General features: G+C 41.2%; 1 protein-coding gene across 1 annotated transcript; it reads left to right on the forward strand.

The window, feature by feature from the left end:
* The first annotated feature begins 7,231 nt into the window (after positions 1-7,231).
* Positions 7,232-8,407, forward strand: LOC138905008 (uncharacterized). Its single transcript, XM_070193513.1, has one exon. The coding sequence runs from the start codon at positions 7,232-7,234 to the stop codon at positions 8,405-8,407; it is 1,176 nt and encodes a 391-aa protein (XP_070049614.1).
* The last annotated feature ends 6,868 nt before the right edge of the window (positions 8,408-15,275 follow it).

Below are 15,275 nucleotides of genomic sequence, written 5' to 3' on the forward strand. Positions count from 1 at the left end.
ACATCTACATAGCTCGAAATCACTCATACAAGGCATACAACACACAATTAGTGCAAAACATTATCAATTAAAGCTCAAAACGAATAAAGTACAGTAAATTAAAGTGCAATAAGCGACTAAAATATGAGATTATAGCCTACCATCAATAAGCGTTCTTTTCTGTATTGCGATCGGTTATTCCTTGCGGATATATTTTGCTATTGTGTAAATTTTAGACGGCAGTAGTTTGTCACTGTTTCTCGCCAAAACGGTTTCATCAATGTATAGCGGTTGTTTTGTGTCAGGGATGTAACGATTTTGTAGTTGGTATTTTTAAATAAAAGCACATATCAAAGTTGGTAAAACCTTAATACTTGCTGACAGCGAAGGCATTAGAAAAGGATTTTTTAATTGAGGGCTAAGTTTTGTTAAGTTTTGTTGAGATCTGAACTTGATTGGTCCTTTAGTTATGGAATTAACTCCATACAATGTTAACATACTTGGCGGAATTGACTTAAAAGCCTACTGTTTTTCTATGGACTTGTGTCCTTTAATAAATTTCTCAATTTCTATTTAGTAGTTGATAAAATACTATGGGTGTTTTACGAGATTCTCTGTCCTGATAATAAATTGGAATGTTAATCTTGTTTTGATTAAATAGCTCTTACTGGTTCTTTGGACTTTTAGTCAGAGAATGGAATTAATAGCAATTAGAAGAGTTAACATATATGGGCTTTATTTTCCTCACATGTGTATGATATTGTTTAATTAAGAAATATGATTAATAGATAGCTTCCACCAAAGTGGTCTATTTATTTGGAGTCATTAAAAATTCTTAAAATTTTATACATGTGACTAAACTTTATATGTGGATTGAAAATTATGATTAATGAATAGTTTCACCAAAGTGGTTTGCTTATTCGAGTCATTAAAATATTCTCAATGCACATGTATAAATTGTCCTTAATAGAGTGTACGCTAGTATTGGAGGTTTACCTTTTGATAGTAGTGATGCTAAATTAATTTATGAGATAAGATATTATATTTCAACCCAAAGGATGAAGCTTAATATCTTGGATTCTCATGTATATATATAAAATAAAATAAATAAATAAATAAGGATAATTTGATGTCAGAGGAGGTTTTGTGTCTCTTACCTGAAGGTAGGACACAATGTATGCCTTGTACTCTTGGATAATAGGGGGAAGAGGTTTTGTATCTTTTGCCTAAAGGTGAGGATGCAATGAATGCCTTGGACTCCTTGATTTTTAAAAGGGGAGACAATTGCATCTTCTACCAAAAGGAGAGGTGTAATGGATGTCTTTGGCTCTTTTGATCTATATATTCCCGCCCATAATTTTATTTATTTTTTGTTTTGTTTGCTTATACAACTGTTAACAACATGACTACTCAGCTGAATTCCATTAAAACTCTGACTAGTAGCAACTACAAGAAGTGGAAACATGATGTTGAAATAGTGTTAGGTCTGATGGACCTGGACTTTGCATTCACTGAACAGAAACCAACTGAACCTACAACTACTAGAGCTGCTGATGAAAAGACTAAGTATGAGAAATGGATTAAGGCTAACAAATTGAGCCTTATGATCATGAAGAGATCCATTTTTGATCACATAAAAGGTGCAGTTAAGGATAATAGAAATGTAAAAGATTTCTTGAGTGCCATTGGACAGAAATTCCTAGAATCTGATAAAGCTGAGATAGGTAGCTTGATTGATTCCCTGTCTACCATAAAGTATGACTTTGTAGGTAGTGTCCGTGATCAAATTATGAAATTGATTAACATTACTACCAGACTGAACAATTTAGGTGTAACCATTACCGGTGATTTCTTGTTCATCAATCCCTAAGGCCCCTTCCTGAGCAGTTTAACCAACTTAAGATAACCTATAATGCACAAAAAGATAAGTGAAATATTGATGAGTTTATTACTGTCTGTGTGGGGGAGGAAGGGAGGATCCAAAAGAAGAAAGTTGAGGGTATATTGAACCTTGTTAGTTCGCCTAGATCAAATGATTATCCCTTTTATAAAAGAAAAGGTGGACCCAAATTTCATAAAAAGAAACATGGTCAGTCTCATCGTCCATGTGGTAATAGTAGTCATACTAATAAGCATGGTATTAATCATAGTCAGTCTCATAATCTTCTTGGTCCTCAAGCTATAATTAAGAAAGAAATCAAGTGCTGGGATTGCAAATAAGTTGGTCATAAGAAAATGGCCTGTCCTCTGAAAAAGAAATCAGGAAACTTTTGGCTTTTGTCTGTTTTGAAACTAGTCTTGTTCATGTTCCTTTAAATTCCTGGTGGTTGGATAGTGGTGCAACTGTTCATGTAACCAATGACTTGCAGTATCTAGTAAGCAGACATAAGGCAAAAGAGGATGAAGCCAGTATTGTTGTGGGCAATGGACTCAAAGCAAAAGTAGAGTTTATAGGGACATCTATTTTACCTTTTAAAAATAATTCTAGTATTTGTTTAGAAAATATTATTTTTTTTGTACCGTCTATGAGACGGAAATTAGTTTCGATTTCCCTTTAGGACAAAGTTGGTTATTCATTTCAACAAAATAATGATATTATTAAAATTTCTTATGATTCACATGTTGTTGCTGATTCTTTTTTAAGTGATGGTCCATATCGCTTAAATATGTTGAATGAAAATTTTTCTGTAATGCATGTTGAAAATATTGCCCACAAAAGGTCTGTTATGAGTAAAACGTCTTACATGTTACGACATAAACGTCTTGGTTATATTTCTAAAGAAAGAATTGAACGATTGGCAAAGGAAAATATTTTACATGTTCTTGATCCAAAAAATTTTGAAACTTGTGTGGATTGTGTTAAGAGAAAGGTTTCCACTAGGAGCTCTGAACTCTTAGAAATTATTCATACTGATATTAGTGGACCTTATGTACCTACTTTGACAAATCATAAGTATTTTATTACTTTTATTGATGACTTTTCAAGATACTATTATATATATCTTTTAAAAGAAAAATCTGAAGCACTTGACAAGTTTAAAATTTACAAGACTGAAGTTGAAAAATAACTTGGGAAGTCCATTAAGATAGTGAGGTCTGACCGTGGTGGTGAGTATTATGGAAAATATGATGAGTTTGGTCAATGTATGGGACCTTTTGCTTTATTTTTGCAAGAATGTGGGATAATAGGACAATATACCATGCCAGGTACTCCTGAGCAGAATGATGTGGCTGAAAGACGAAATCGAACTCTCATGGAAATGATGAGAAGTATGATGTCAAGGACTAGCATGCCTAAGTCTCTTTGGGGTGAAGCCTTAAAAACATCTACCTATATCCTGAATAGAGTTCCTACAAAATCTGCCTTGAAAACTCCCTTTGAACTATGGACAACCAGAAAACCTAGCTTGAACCATTTTCATATTTGGGGATGTCCAGCTGAAGTTCGTATCTATTCACTCACAGAGAAGAAAACTGATCCTAAAACTACCAGTTGTTTCTTTATAGGCTATCCTGATCAATCTAAAGGTTTTAGGTTTTTCTGTCCTGGGCGTGGCACTAGAATCGTTGAGTCTATTAATGCAAAATTTATTGAGCATGATGTTTGTGATTCTGATTGTTTATGTGGAAAGGAAATTATAATGAAAGAGAAGGAAGTCATTTTCTCTATACTTGTTGTACATGAAAAATGGTAAACCAACATATTCATGTGGGGGGAGAATCAAGGGAACAATGACGTAGATCCCATAGTCCCTGAGCAAAATGAACACAATGAATCACTCCGTAGGTCATAAAGAGAAAGAAGATCTGCCATCTCTGATGATTTTATTGTTTATGTGACTGAAAATCTTAGTGTTACGGGAGAGTTGATTGATCCTTTATTGTATGCTCAAGCTATTTCCTCTCCATATATTGATAAATGGGTGAGGCAATGGAAGATGAAATGCTCTCCATCGAACACAATAGAGTATGGGAGTTAGTTAAATTGCCTGTAGGTTTTAGACCTATTGGTAGCAAATGGGTGTTTAAAACTAAAAGAGACTCCAAGGGAAATATAGACCGTTATAAAGCAAGGTTGGTTGCTAAAGGTTACGCTCAGAAAGAAGGTAGTGATTATAAAGAAACATTTTCTCCTGTTTCATCTAAGGATGCATTTAGAGTCGTGATGGCTCTTGTGGTTCATTTTGATTTAGAGTTGTACCAGATAGATGTTAAAACTGCTTTCCTGAATGGGAGTATGCTTGAAGAAGTTTACATGGTTCAACATGAAGGGTTTAAAGAAGCTGGTAAAGAACATCTAGTGTGCAAGCTTAACAAATCTATATATGGGCTTAAACAAGCCTCCAGATAGTAGTACTTGAAATTCGATAAAATTATTATAAAATTTGGATTTGTGGAAAATAAGCTTGATGAATGTGTTTATCTAAAAATAGCTAATGGCAATTTTATTATTATGGTCCTCTATGTTGATGAAATTCTTCTTGCCACAAATGATTTGAACTTGATGAATGAGACCAAATAATTTTTATCTAGGTCTTTTGATATGAAAGATCTTGGTGAAGCCTCTTTTGTTCTTGGAATAGAAATTAAAAGAGATAGGTCACGTGGTTTCTTCGGTTTATCACAGCATCCTTATATTGAGAGTGTTCTTAAAACGTTTAATATGCAAGACTGTAGACCTGGTGTTACATCTGTTGTTAAAGGGGACAAACTTAGCAAGGATCAATGTCCAAAAAATAATGTTTAAAAGAGAACTATGAAAGATGTGCCATATGCAGGTGTTATTGGCTGCTTGATGCATATACAGGTTTGTACAAGGCCTGATATATCATTTATTGTTAATATGCTGAGAATATTTTCTTCTAATCCTGGGTGGTCACTAATAACTAGGGGTTTTAGCCTATTATTTGCTCTCTTTTGCTTAGGTTTTGGGTAAAAAAATGCGTAAAAGTATTCCCGAAAACTAACTTAATGTGCTTGCTTGCAGGGTTTGGTCAAAATGAGGCAAAGAAGCCATAATCAACTCATGAAGGAGTCACACCTGCACGAATCCAAGGCTGATACTGGAGCGCTGAGAGCGGCAGAAAAGCGCGGCCGCGTAAGGACCACCGTTGAGGCGGCCAATATTATGCGGTCCGCGAAAGTAGATTCAGAGAAGTTGCTTTGAGTACTAAAATTACCGCTGACCGCGTTGGAAAGGCGCGGCCGCGAAATCTTTGGCGCGGCTGCAAAGGGAATTCTGCTGAGAGCACATCTTGAGGTTCATAGACCCTACAAGTCGGGCTTAACTGAAGAACGCGGTCCGCGTCCAAATTACACGGCCGCGGTGAAAATTACGCGGTATGCAAAACTAAGCCCAATCCAAGCCCAGTATTGAAGAAACGCGGACCACGCTCATTAGTACGCGGCCGCGAAAGCTCAAGCACGGACGCGGTTAGAATTACGCGTCCGCGAATCCTCCGCAGAGGCATTTTTGTCCGAAAATTTCAGCCTAGTATAAATAGATCCTTTTATCAATTTTAGGTTAAGTTTTGTTTAGGGGAGCACGTGAACGATTAGTTTTTTCCTTTTTGGGCAATTTTAGAGTAGATTTACCTTCAAACTTTAGATTTTCATCTTGTACTTTAATATTATGGCTTATATTTCATCTTTATCTTTGATTTCTGCTGTTATTATGAGTAGCTAAACCCCATAGCTAGGGTTGTGACCCAACCCTAGTATGGGTAATTAATGGGTCTTGAGTTTTAGGGCTTAATTGTTTATGGGTTAGTAATATTTAGCCTAATTCATGCTAAAATTATAGAATTAGTGGTTGCAAACACTGACTCATGCCTTTATGACTTAGGCTCTTCTTGAGAAAGAGGGACTAAGTCTAGAAAAATTAGGCTAACAAGGAATTGGGGTGAACTCAAAAGATTGATAGCCCCAATTAAAGGGTTAAACCTAGAGATAGTAATACCCGACTTGAGTCAATTTCACTTGTATTGTATGAACACCCATTTGAGTTTGAAAAAGCCAAATCGGGCAAAGTCACTCAAACTACCGAGAGGTATAGAGTGAGCACTTATGTGATATGGTTATATCACGACCCCAATCATAACAAGGTTGTCCTAGATTCTTGATACCCATTAGATACTCACCTAGACGGAAGTCACTTCCCTAGTGGCTTTTAACACTTGAAAACTTTCACCAAAAATATTGTACTTAGCTTGCACTTAGCATACAATAGTATAAAAATTAGAATAGAATCAATCGCAACAATGTTTGGAAGTGCAATTAGGAACAACATGCACATCTAGATTAGTTAGATACCCAACTCCAAATCAAATTAACTCCCTGTGGAAATCAATCCCGACCTCGTTGGGTAAAACTGCATCGACCATCCTCTCTACTCTATAGTGGTGTAGGTTTGGCCTCGATCACTTTTTGGCGCCGTTGCCGGGGAGTTAGACGGTGTTGGCTATCTATCTAACTATTTGTGTGTATTGTTTTTCTTTCCTTCTGTTTTTCTAACTTTTGTGTATCAATCGCTTTAGGTACGAAATGGCTCATAATGATGCTCTCGGACATGTTCTTACGGGGGAGGAGGTAGATGAAAATGGTGAGGATGAGGTTAATCTAGAACCTTAAGTCCAAAGAAGAGGCCGCCAGGCTAATGACAACATTCCAAACCCTCCCCCACCTCCTCCACGGGCAACACACCGGGTGCTACCCAATGAAGGTTACGCAAGTGCAATTGTCCCGCCCCGGATTCGGGCGGGCAATTTTCAAATTACAAATGTCATGCTGACCCTATTGGAGCAAAGGGGTTTCTTCACTGGAGCTCCTCATCAGAACGCATACAAGCATCTAAAGGGTTTTGTAGACACATGCTGGGGGAGCAAGCAGACGAACGTGTCGGAGGACGCTATGAGATTGAGACTTTTCCTATTTTCACTTAGAGGAAAAGCTTTGGACTGGCTCGAGAGGCTACCCAACCACTCCATACACACATGGGATAAGTTGGCAAAAAATGTTTATAGCCAAGTTTTTCTCACTAGGCCATATGGCAGCATTGAGGGATGCGATCTTAGCCTTTAAACAAGAACCTAATGAACCCTTACATGAAATCTGGGAGCGATACCGGACAATGGTCAAGGAATGCCCAAACAATGATATGACTGAAGCAATGATTCAGCAAACATTCTATAGGGGCATCAACACGACCAACCAGTGTGTGGTGAATCAGCTAGCTGGGGGAAATTTTATGAAAATGACTTATGCCGATGCTTGTGACATACTTGATGAGATGGCTGACACATCCTCAGCTTGGCAGAGTCGGGCAAATGTACCTCAGGATGACCCTAATGGCATCCATATTCACAAGGAACTTCATGATCACGGACAAGCCATAGTCGAGTTGACAACTACTATGAATCAGTTAGAAAAGTCCCAACTTCAGCAAGTTCAAGGGACAAAGCAAGTAAATGCCATGGAAGGGGTAAATGTCATGGTCAACAAGAGGATACAGCATGGTCAACAAGTGCAAAACAATCAAGATCAATATGAGCAAAATGGTAGTAATTACAATCAAGACGATTCTTATGATGATCAAAGTGAGGAAGTGTTATATGCCAATAACTACCAAGGTCAACGGAGCAATGCTCCAAATCAACAATGGAGATCGCAAGGGAACAATCAAAATTGGGGCAACCAAGGGCAAGGGAATTGGTACAATGGCAACAACAACAACTCGAACAATTGGGGAAACAACAATCAGAATTGGGGGAAAAGCAATAACAATTGGGGCGGCAATGGAAACCAAAGGGGTTGGAATAATAATAATCAAGGCAACCGGGGGTCGGGCTTTCAAAGGGCCTCGATGTATCAACAACCCAACAATCCGCCTCCATATTCCTCTCAAGGGCAAAGTTCTTCAAACAATGAGATGAGGCGGATAGAGAATATGTTCAAACAAATGATGGAAAGGAATGCTGATTCCGATGCCCAAATAGCCTCCCATACTACCTCTATTCGCAACTTGGAAGTACAAATGGGTCAAATTTCTCAAACATTGAATACTCGCCCCAAGGGGTCACTACCAAGTGATATGGTAGTAAACCTGAAGGGCGGGAACAATACAGGCCATGCTATGACAGTGACCACAAGAAGCGGTATAGGTGGAGATACAAGTACCTCTAATCCAAAGAAGATTATGAGTGATGATGTTGTGTTGCAAGAAGATGATGAGATTCAAGCCAATGATGAGAATGTGAATGATGGAGTGAGGATCGATATTGATGACAACATGGAGGAGACTCAAAATAATGTGAACCCATCTAGGGAATACGTGATAGACATACCGGAAACGATAGTGACTAAAGCCAAGGCCTCTTTGCCAAGGCCTCCTCCACCGTATCCTCAAAGGCTTGCAAAGAAAAATAATTAAAACCAATTCAAGAAGTTTATTGATATGATAAAATGTTTGTCAATCAATGTGCCCTTGGTGGAAGCTCTCGAACAAATGCCGGGATATGCCAAGTTCATGAAGGATTTGGTAACTAAGAAGAGATCTATGAATTGTGAAACCATCAAAATGACTCATCAAGTGAGTGCCATTGTGCACTCGATGGCTCCAAAGCTTGAAGATCCAGGTGCCTTTACAATTCCATGTACCATTGGTAGCGCCGATTTTGCAAAAGCCTTGTGTGATTTGGGAGCAAGTATTAATTTGATGCCATATTCTGTGTTCAAGACACTAGGTATTGGGCAACCAATAGCTACTTCCATGAGATTAAAAATGGCGGATCGGACAATGAAAAAGCCGCTTGGTATTATTGATGATGTTGTAGTCCAGGTCGACAAGTTTATTTTGCCTGCGAATTTTGTGATTCTCGACTGCGAAGTCGACTATGAGGTGCCTATAATATTGGGGATACCTTTCCTAGAAACATGGAAGTCATTGGTTTATGTGGAAGAAGGGGAGATCACCTTCCGAGTGGGCGATGAAAAAGTTGTATTCCACGTGTGCAAATGAATGAGGCAACCAAATAGCAATGAAGTTTGCTCTTTTGTGGATCTTGTGACGGAGGTGATAGTTGATGACACGAGTGCCATGATCAATGTGGAAGACCCTTTGGAAGCTGTGTTGTTAAACCATGAGGATGATGAAAAGGAAGGCTTGGTTGAATGTGCAAATGCATTGAAAGGAATGGGATCCTACTCATATGGGCCCCGTAAACTTTCCTTGGACTTGGAAAACCGGAAGACTCCACCAACAAAGCCCTCAATCAAGGAGCCACCAACATTGGAGTTGAAGCCTTTGCCTTCACACCTCAGGTATGAATTCTTAGGCCCTTCTTCCATATTACATGTTATTCTTTCTGCTTGCCTAACTAACGTGCATGTAGACTATACCCTTGCGGTGCTTCAAAGAAGGAAAAAGGCAATTAGTTGGACTTTGGCTGACATTCGGGGTATAAGCCCCGCCTTTTGCATGCACAAAAGTATACTAGAGAATGATGCCAAACCCTCTGTGGAACATCAAAGGAGGTTGAACGAGGCTATGCAAGAGGTCGTCAAGAAGGAAATTATCAAGTGGCTTGATGCAGGGGTTGTGTACCCTATATCGGATAGTTCATGGACTTCACCGGCACAATGTGTGCCGAAGAAGGGGGTATGACTGTGGTCACAAACGAGAAAAATGAGTTGATCCCCAATCGTACTGTCACCGGATGAAGGGCATGTATGGACTACAGAAAGCTGAACAAAGTGACCCGCAAAGACCACTTTCCATTGCCCTTTCTTGATCAAATGTTGGACAGACTTGCCGGGCATGCCTACTATTGCTTTTTGGATGGGTACTCAGGAAACAACCAGATTCTCATTACACCGGAAGACCAAGAGAAAACCACCTTCACATGTCCGTATGGCACATTTGCATTTTCACGGATGCCGTTTGGTTTGTGTAATGCACCGGCTACCTTTCAGCGGTGTATGATAGCAATATTTACTGATATGGTGGAGGACTTCCTCGAAGTGTTCATGGATGATTTTAGTGTTGTGGGGGACTCATTTGAAGAATTCTTGGATAATCTTAACAAAATGTTGGCCCGATGTAAAGAGACCAACCTAGTGCTTAATTGGGAAAAATGCCACTTTATGGTCGAGGAGGGCATTGTCCTCAGCCATAAGATCTCAAAGAACAGTATTGAAGTGGACAGAGCGAAGATTGAATTTATTTCAAAACTCCCTCATCCTACTTCCGTCAAGGGAGTTAGGAGCTTTCTTGGGCACGCGGGGTTCTACCGAAGGTTCATCAAGGATTTCTCAAAAGTGGTGAACCCCTTGTGTAAGCTGATAGAAAAGGATGCAAAGTTTGTGTTCAATGAAGATTGCATGAAAGCTTTTGAGCTTCTCAAATATAAATTGGTAACCACTCCCATCATTACCGCACCCAATTAGAGCTTACCATTTGAGCTCATGTGCGATGCTAGTGACATTACGGTAGGAGCGATTTTGGGGCAAAGGGTCAACAAGATATTTCATCTGGTCTATTATGCAAGCAAAATGATGAATGACACCCAAGTCAATTATACGGTGACCGAGAAAGAGTTATTAGCCATTGTCTTCGCCATGGAAAAGTTCAGGCCATATCTCATGGGTGCCAAAGTGATTGTGCAAACCGATCACGCGGCACTCTGTTACTTGATGACCAAAACGGACTCGAAGGCTAGGTTGATGAGATAGGTTATTCTGCTTCAAGAGTTTAAACTTGAAATCATTGATAGAAAAGGAAGTGATAATCAAGTGGCGGACCACTTATCCCGCTTAGAAGAGGAGGGGAGGCCCCACGATGGCCTCGAAATTAATGATTTGTTCCCGGATGAACAACTCCTCTCCGTGTCTTTGAATGGTATGCCTTGGTTCGCCGATATGGCTAACTTTCTTGTGACCGGCATTGTCCCGAGTGAGATCTCTTCTAACCAAAGGAAAAAACTCAAATGGGACAGCTTGGATTATTATTGGGACGAGCCCTATCTTTTCAAGATTTGCAATGATGGTGTGATCCGGAGATGTGTCCCGGAAGAGGAGCAAATGAATATTCTTGATGCTTGCCATTCCTCGCCCTACAGTGGTCATCATGGTGGGGCAAGAACTGCTTCAAAGGTTCTTAACTTTGGATTTTATTGGCCTACCCTGTATAAAGATGCAAGTGAGCTTGTTAAGAGGTGTGATGAATGCCAAAAAGATGATGGAATTTCCAAGAAGGATGAAATGCCTCTCACCACTATTCTTGAGATCGATATTTTTGACGTGTGGGGCATATACTTCATGGGGCCTTTTATGAGTTTGTGTGGTAACACTTATATTCTGGTTGCTGTTGATTATGTTTCCAAGTGGGTTGAAGCTGTAGCTTTGCCCAACAATGAGACATGAAGTGTGGTGGCGTTCTTAAAGAAAAATATCTTCACAAGGTTTGGCACTCCTAGGGCGATCATCAGTGATGGGGGTTCTCATTTCTGCAACAAGGCCTTCAACACTTTACTTTTCAAGTATGGTGTCAATCATAAGGTGTCAACCCCTTATCATCCCCAGGATAGTGGACAAATTGAGGTCTCCAACAGGAAGATAAAGAGCATATTATCAAAAACCATCAATGCAAATCGGACGGATTGGTCAAGAAAACTTGACGATGCTTTGTGGGCTTATAGAACTGCGTACAAGACTCCAATTGGTATGTCTCCGTACCGGTTGGTATTTGGGAAAGCATGCCATCTTTCGGTTTAGTTAGAGCACAAGGCTATGTGGGCACTCAAGAAGTTAAACCTTGAATGGGATATAGTAGTCAATCTCCGGGTAGAGCAACTCAATGAACTTGATGAATTTTGGTTTCATGCCTATTCCAGCTCGTCCTTGTATAAGGAAAAAATGAAGTATTTACATGACAAATATGCCCGGAATAAAGATTTCAAGGAGGGTGACTTGGTTCTTCTATTCAACTCTCGGTTACTACTGTTTCCGGGAAAGCTCAAGTCAAAATGGAGTGGCCCTTTTGAGGTGGTGCACGTGACTCCGCTTGGTGTTCTTGACTTGAAAAACAAAAATGGTGAAATCTTCAGGGTTAATTGGCACCGAGTGAAGCATTACCTTGGCAAGTTTGATGACAGCCATGTGGTGGCCTTGATCAATTTCCAATGATGTTGGTAATATGCGTCGTGCCGCGACGTTAAATCAGGCGCTTCTTGGGAGGCAACCCATGTGCTTTTCTTTCTTGTTTTGATTTTCTTCTTAGATCAAGCTTTATTTTGAACTAACTGGTTGTGAGCGTTTTGTAGGAATTATTTGTATAGTACAGGACTGTTGCTGGAAAAATTTGCCTAAGTGTGGGGAATTACACAGACCGCGCTCAAAATTTCGTGGTCAGCGAGAGCTTTTCGCGGGGGCACAAATTGTCAGCGGACGCGGACTTGAAAATTCCAGAATATCAACTCCTTGAAGTTGTATTCGCGTCCGCGTTCGTAATTTCGCGGTCCGCTTTGATCTTATGCGGCCGCGCCCGTTAATCCGCTCTCAACGGACCTGTTTCTGAAAAGGCTCTTCGAAAGGTAAAAAGCACGGATCGCGGTGGAATTCCGCGAACCGCGCTCAGGTAAGTCGGTGGGACATGTGGGGTTGTTATAAATAGGAAGTCCTTAGGACTTTTACACTTTTCAAACCCCACACTCTCACCGAAATAGACCACTGTTCATCTTCCCCTTCTTACACTTGCAATTTCATATCTCATTAATCAAGAAATAATTTTCTACTACAAATCCACATCTGGTATGCTCAAATTTTTACATTAATTTCATCTTTTGATTTTCTTTTCTTCTAGTTTTACCTTTTCTTTTTTAGGGTTTAACACATGTCATGATTTCAAAATGATGCTTGATTGATGCTAAAATTGCATGTGGGTAATGTTTAATGCTTAAAGGGGGATAGGGTTGTTCACTATGCCTGTTAATTGCTTAAATATTTGCATTAAGTGAAACCCTAGGTCTTAAATAATTCATCAGTGCCAGTATGATTTAAATTTCGCGGACTGCGGTCCAAATTACGCGGTCCACGTTCATACTTTTATGCGAACTGGTTAGGCTTATATATTCGCGGACGCGGTGATTTTTCCGCGGTCAGTGGTTGACTTTACGCGGCCGCGTCCATAATTTCGCGGACCGCGTTCATGAGCTTCAAAGAATTAACAAATTGATTCCGCGACCACATTCATTTTTACGCAGTCCGCGTCTATTGTTCCACGGCCGCGCCCATTATTTTGCGGTCAGCGAAAACCAATATCAGAGAGTTGGTAGTCTGATCCTGACTCTTTCGCGGCCGCGCTCCTTTTTATGTGGACCGCGCCGACCCTTACGCGGCCGTGCTCCTTTTTACGCTGTCAGCGGACCCCTACTTTGAGAAACAATGTGATCATTTCATCTGCTTTCCTTTGTTTATTCATTGAACCACAATACTAATGAGCTTTCACTAATTGTGTATGCAGATAATGGTGCGATCTCGTGGCGGTCCTAAGAAATCTCAAGGGAGAGGAGAATCTGCCCGAGGCTGGGGTAGAGGGAAACAGACTGTACCCTTAGCACCTAAAAGGGTCATTGGCAAGAAGCAAACCCTCCGAATACCCACTCTCGACTCTTCTGAGACTAGTGAATATGTCCCCTCCCGGGAGATTTCTGAAGGAGAAGCTGCACAACCCCAACAAGAGGCTCAGTCACAGCCCTACCGCCTCGTCAATGAATCTACCTCCTTGTCTTGGTCGTCTGATGGCTCAGGAGGAGGTAGTGAGACTTCCACACCACCTGCCCCACCTGCTGCAACTCCGGCCTCCACAACGGCTCCAATTAATATTGATGATGAAAAGGATGTCCCAGATGACAGGAGAGGTGGTGATACCCGGGTTGGAGGTTTGATTAGATCAAGGAAGCCGTCAGTGTGGCAAGATAGGTTCGTGAGTGAGAAGACCTACCACAAATTCTGGGAATGGTGGCCACAAAGGTCGCTCACCCTTGAGCGATATTTCATAGAAAGAGACCTTCTCCCTCACAACCCGAACGTGAAGAGAATATTTGATGAAATAGTGGGTGGAAATTATTCACTAGCAAGTTGCCAGAAGCAAATGAGTACCTAGTCAAGGAATTCTACACCAATGTCGCCCACATCACAAATGGCACCTATGTGACTAAGGTACGGAACTGGAAGATCAAATTTGATGGAAAGACACTGAACACATATGCCGGGTTCGATGGTGTAGACGAATCCCTGTACTTGGAGAAGATAGCATTAGATGAGGCAGCCCATCCATGGCTTGCAGAGGTGATAGCCATCCCTGGGATAACACCGTCTTGGCTTACACCGGGAATCTCGATTGTCAGAAACACCCTTAACTTTGAAGCCAAAGGGTGGTACACCTTCATCTGTAGCCGCCTTGATCCGTGCCAGCATGATAGTGACATTCCACTCTCCTGAGCGATCCTCATAGCGTCCATCATGGCGGGGTACCCAATAAATGTGGGGAACCTCATGGCCTAGAACATATCTAAGGCAACCGGGAAGGAGAAAAGTTCCTACCCTTACCCCAATTTCATCACTTTGTACCTAGAGGACTAGGGGGTTGAGGGGAAACACTTTGACACGAAGGTGAAGCCGAAAAGGCCCTTCTCTTGGTACAACCTTCAGGGAGCAGACAACCCGAAGTCCAATGACCAAGCCACTACCTCCACTGGCCAGTCTGAAGAGCCAAAGGTAGTGGCCACTGGTTCTGAGCCTTCCACAGCGGAGGGTTCTTCGGCTGCTATACCACATCCCTCATCCGGGCCATCTAGCACAGCCATACTATCTGTGCCTTCCAGAGCGGTGGGGCTGTGACAGATGGCCCGGATGAGGGAGGTGGCATAGCAGGCGAAGAACCCTCCGCTGTGGAAGGCTTAGAACCAGTGGCCACTACCCTTGGCTCTTCAGACTGGCCAGTGGAGGTAGTTGCTTTGCCTTTGGACTTTAGGTTGTCTGCTCCCTGAAGGCTGTACCAAGAGAAGGGTCTTTTCGGCTTCACCTTTGTGTCAAAGTGTCTCCCCTCAACCCCCTGGTCCTCTAGGTACATAGTGATGAAATTGGGGTAAGGGTAGGAACTTTCCTCCTTCCCGGTTGCCTTAGATATGTTCTGGGCCATGAGGTTCCTCACATTTATTGGGTACCCCACCATGCTGGACGCTATGAGGATCGCCCGAGAGAGTGGAATATCACTGTCATGCTGGCACGGATCAAGGCGG

Source organism: Nicotiana tomentosiformis, chromosome 2 (genome assembly GCF_000390325.3).
Source record: "Nicotiana tomentosiformis chromosome 2, ASM39032v3, whole genome shotgun sequence".
Classification (NCBI taxonomy): domain Eukaryota; kingdom Viridiplantae; phylum Streptophyta; class Magnoliopsida; order Solanales; family Solanaceae; genus Nicotiana; species Nicotiana tomentosiformis.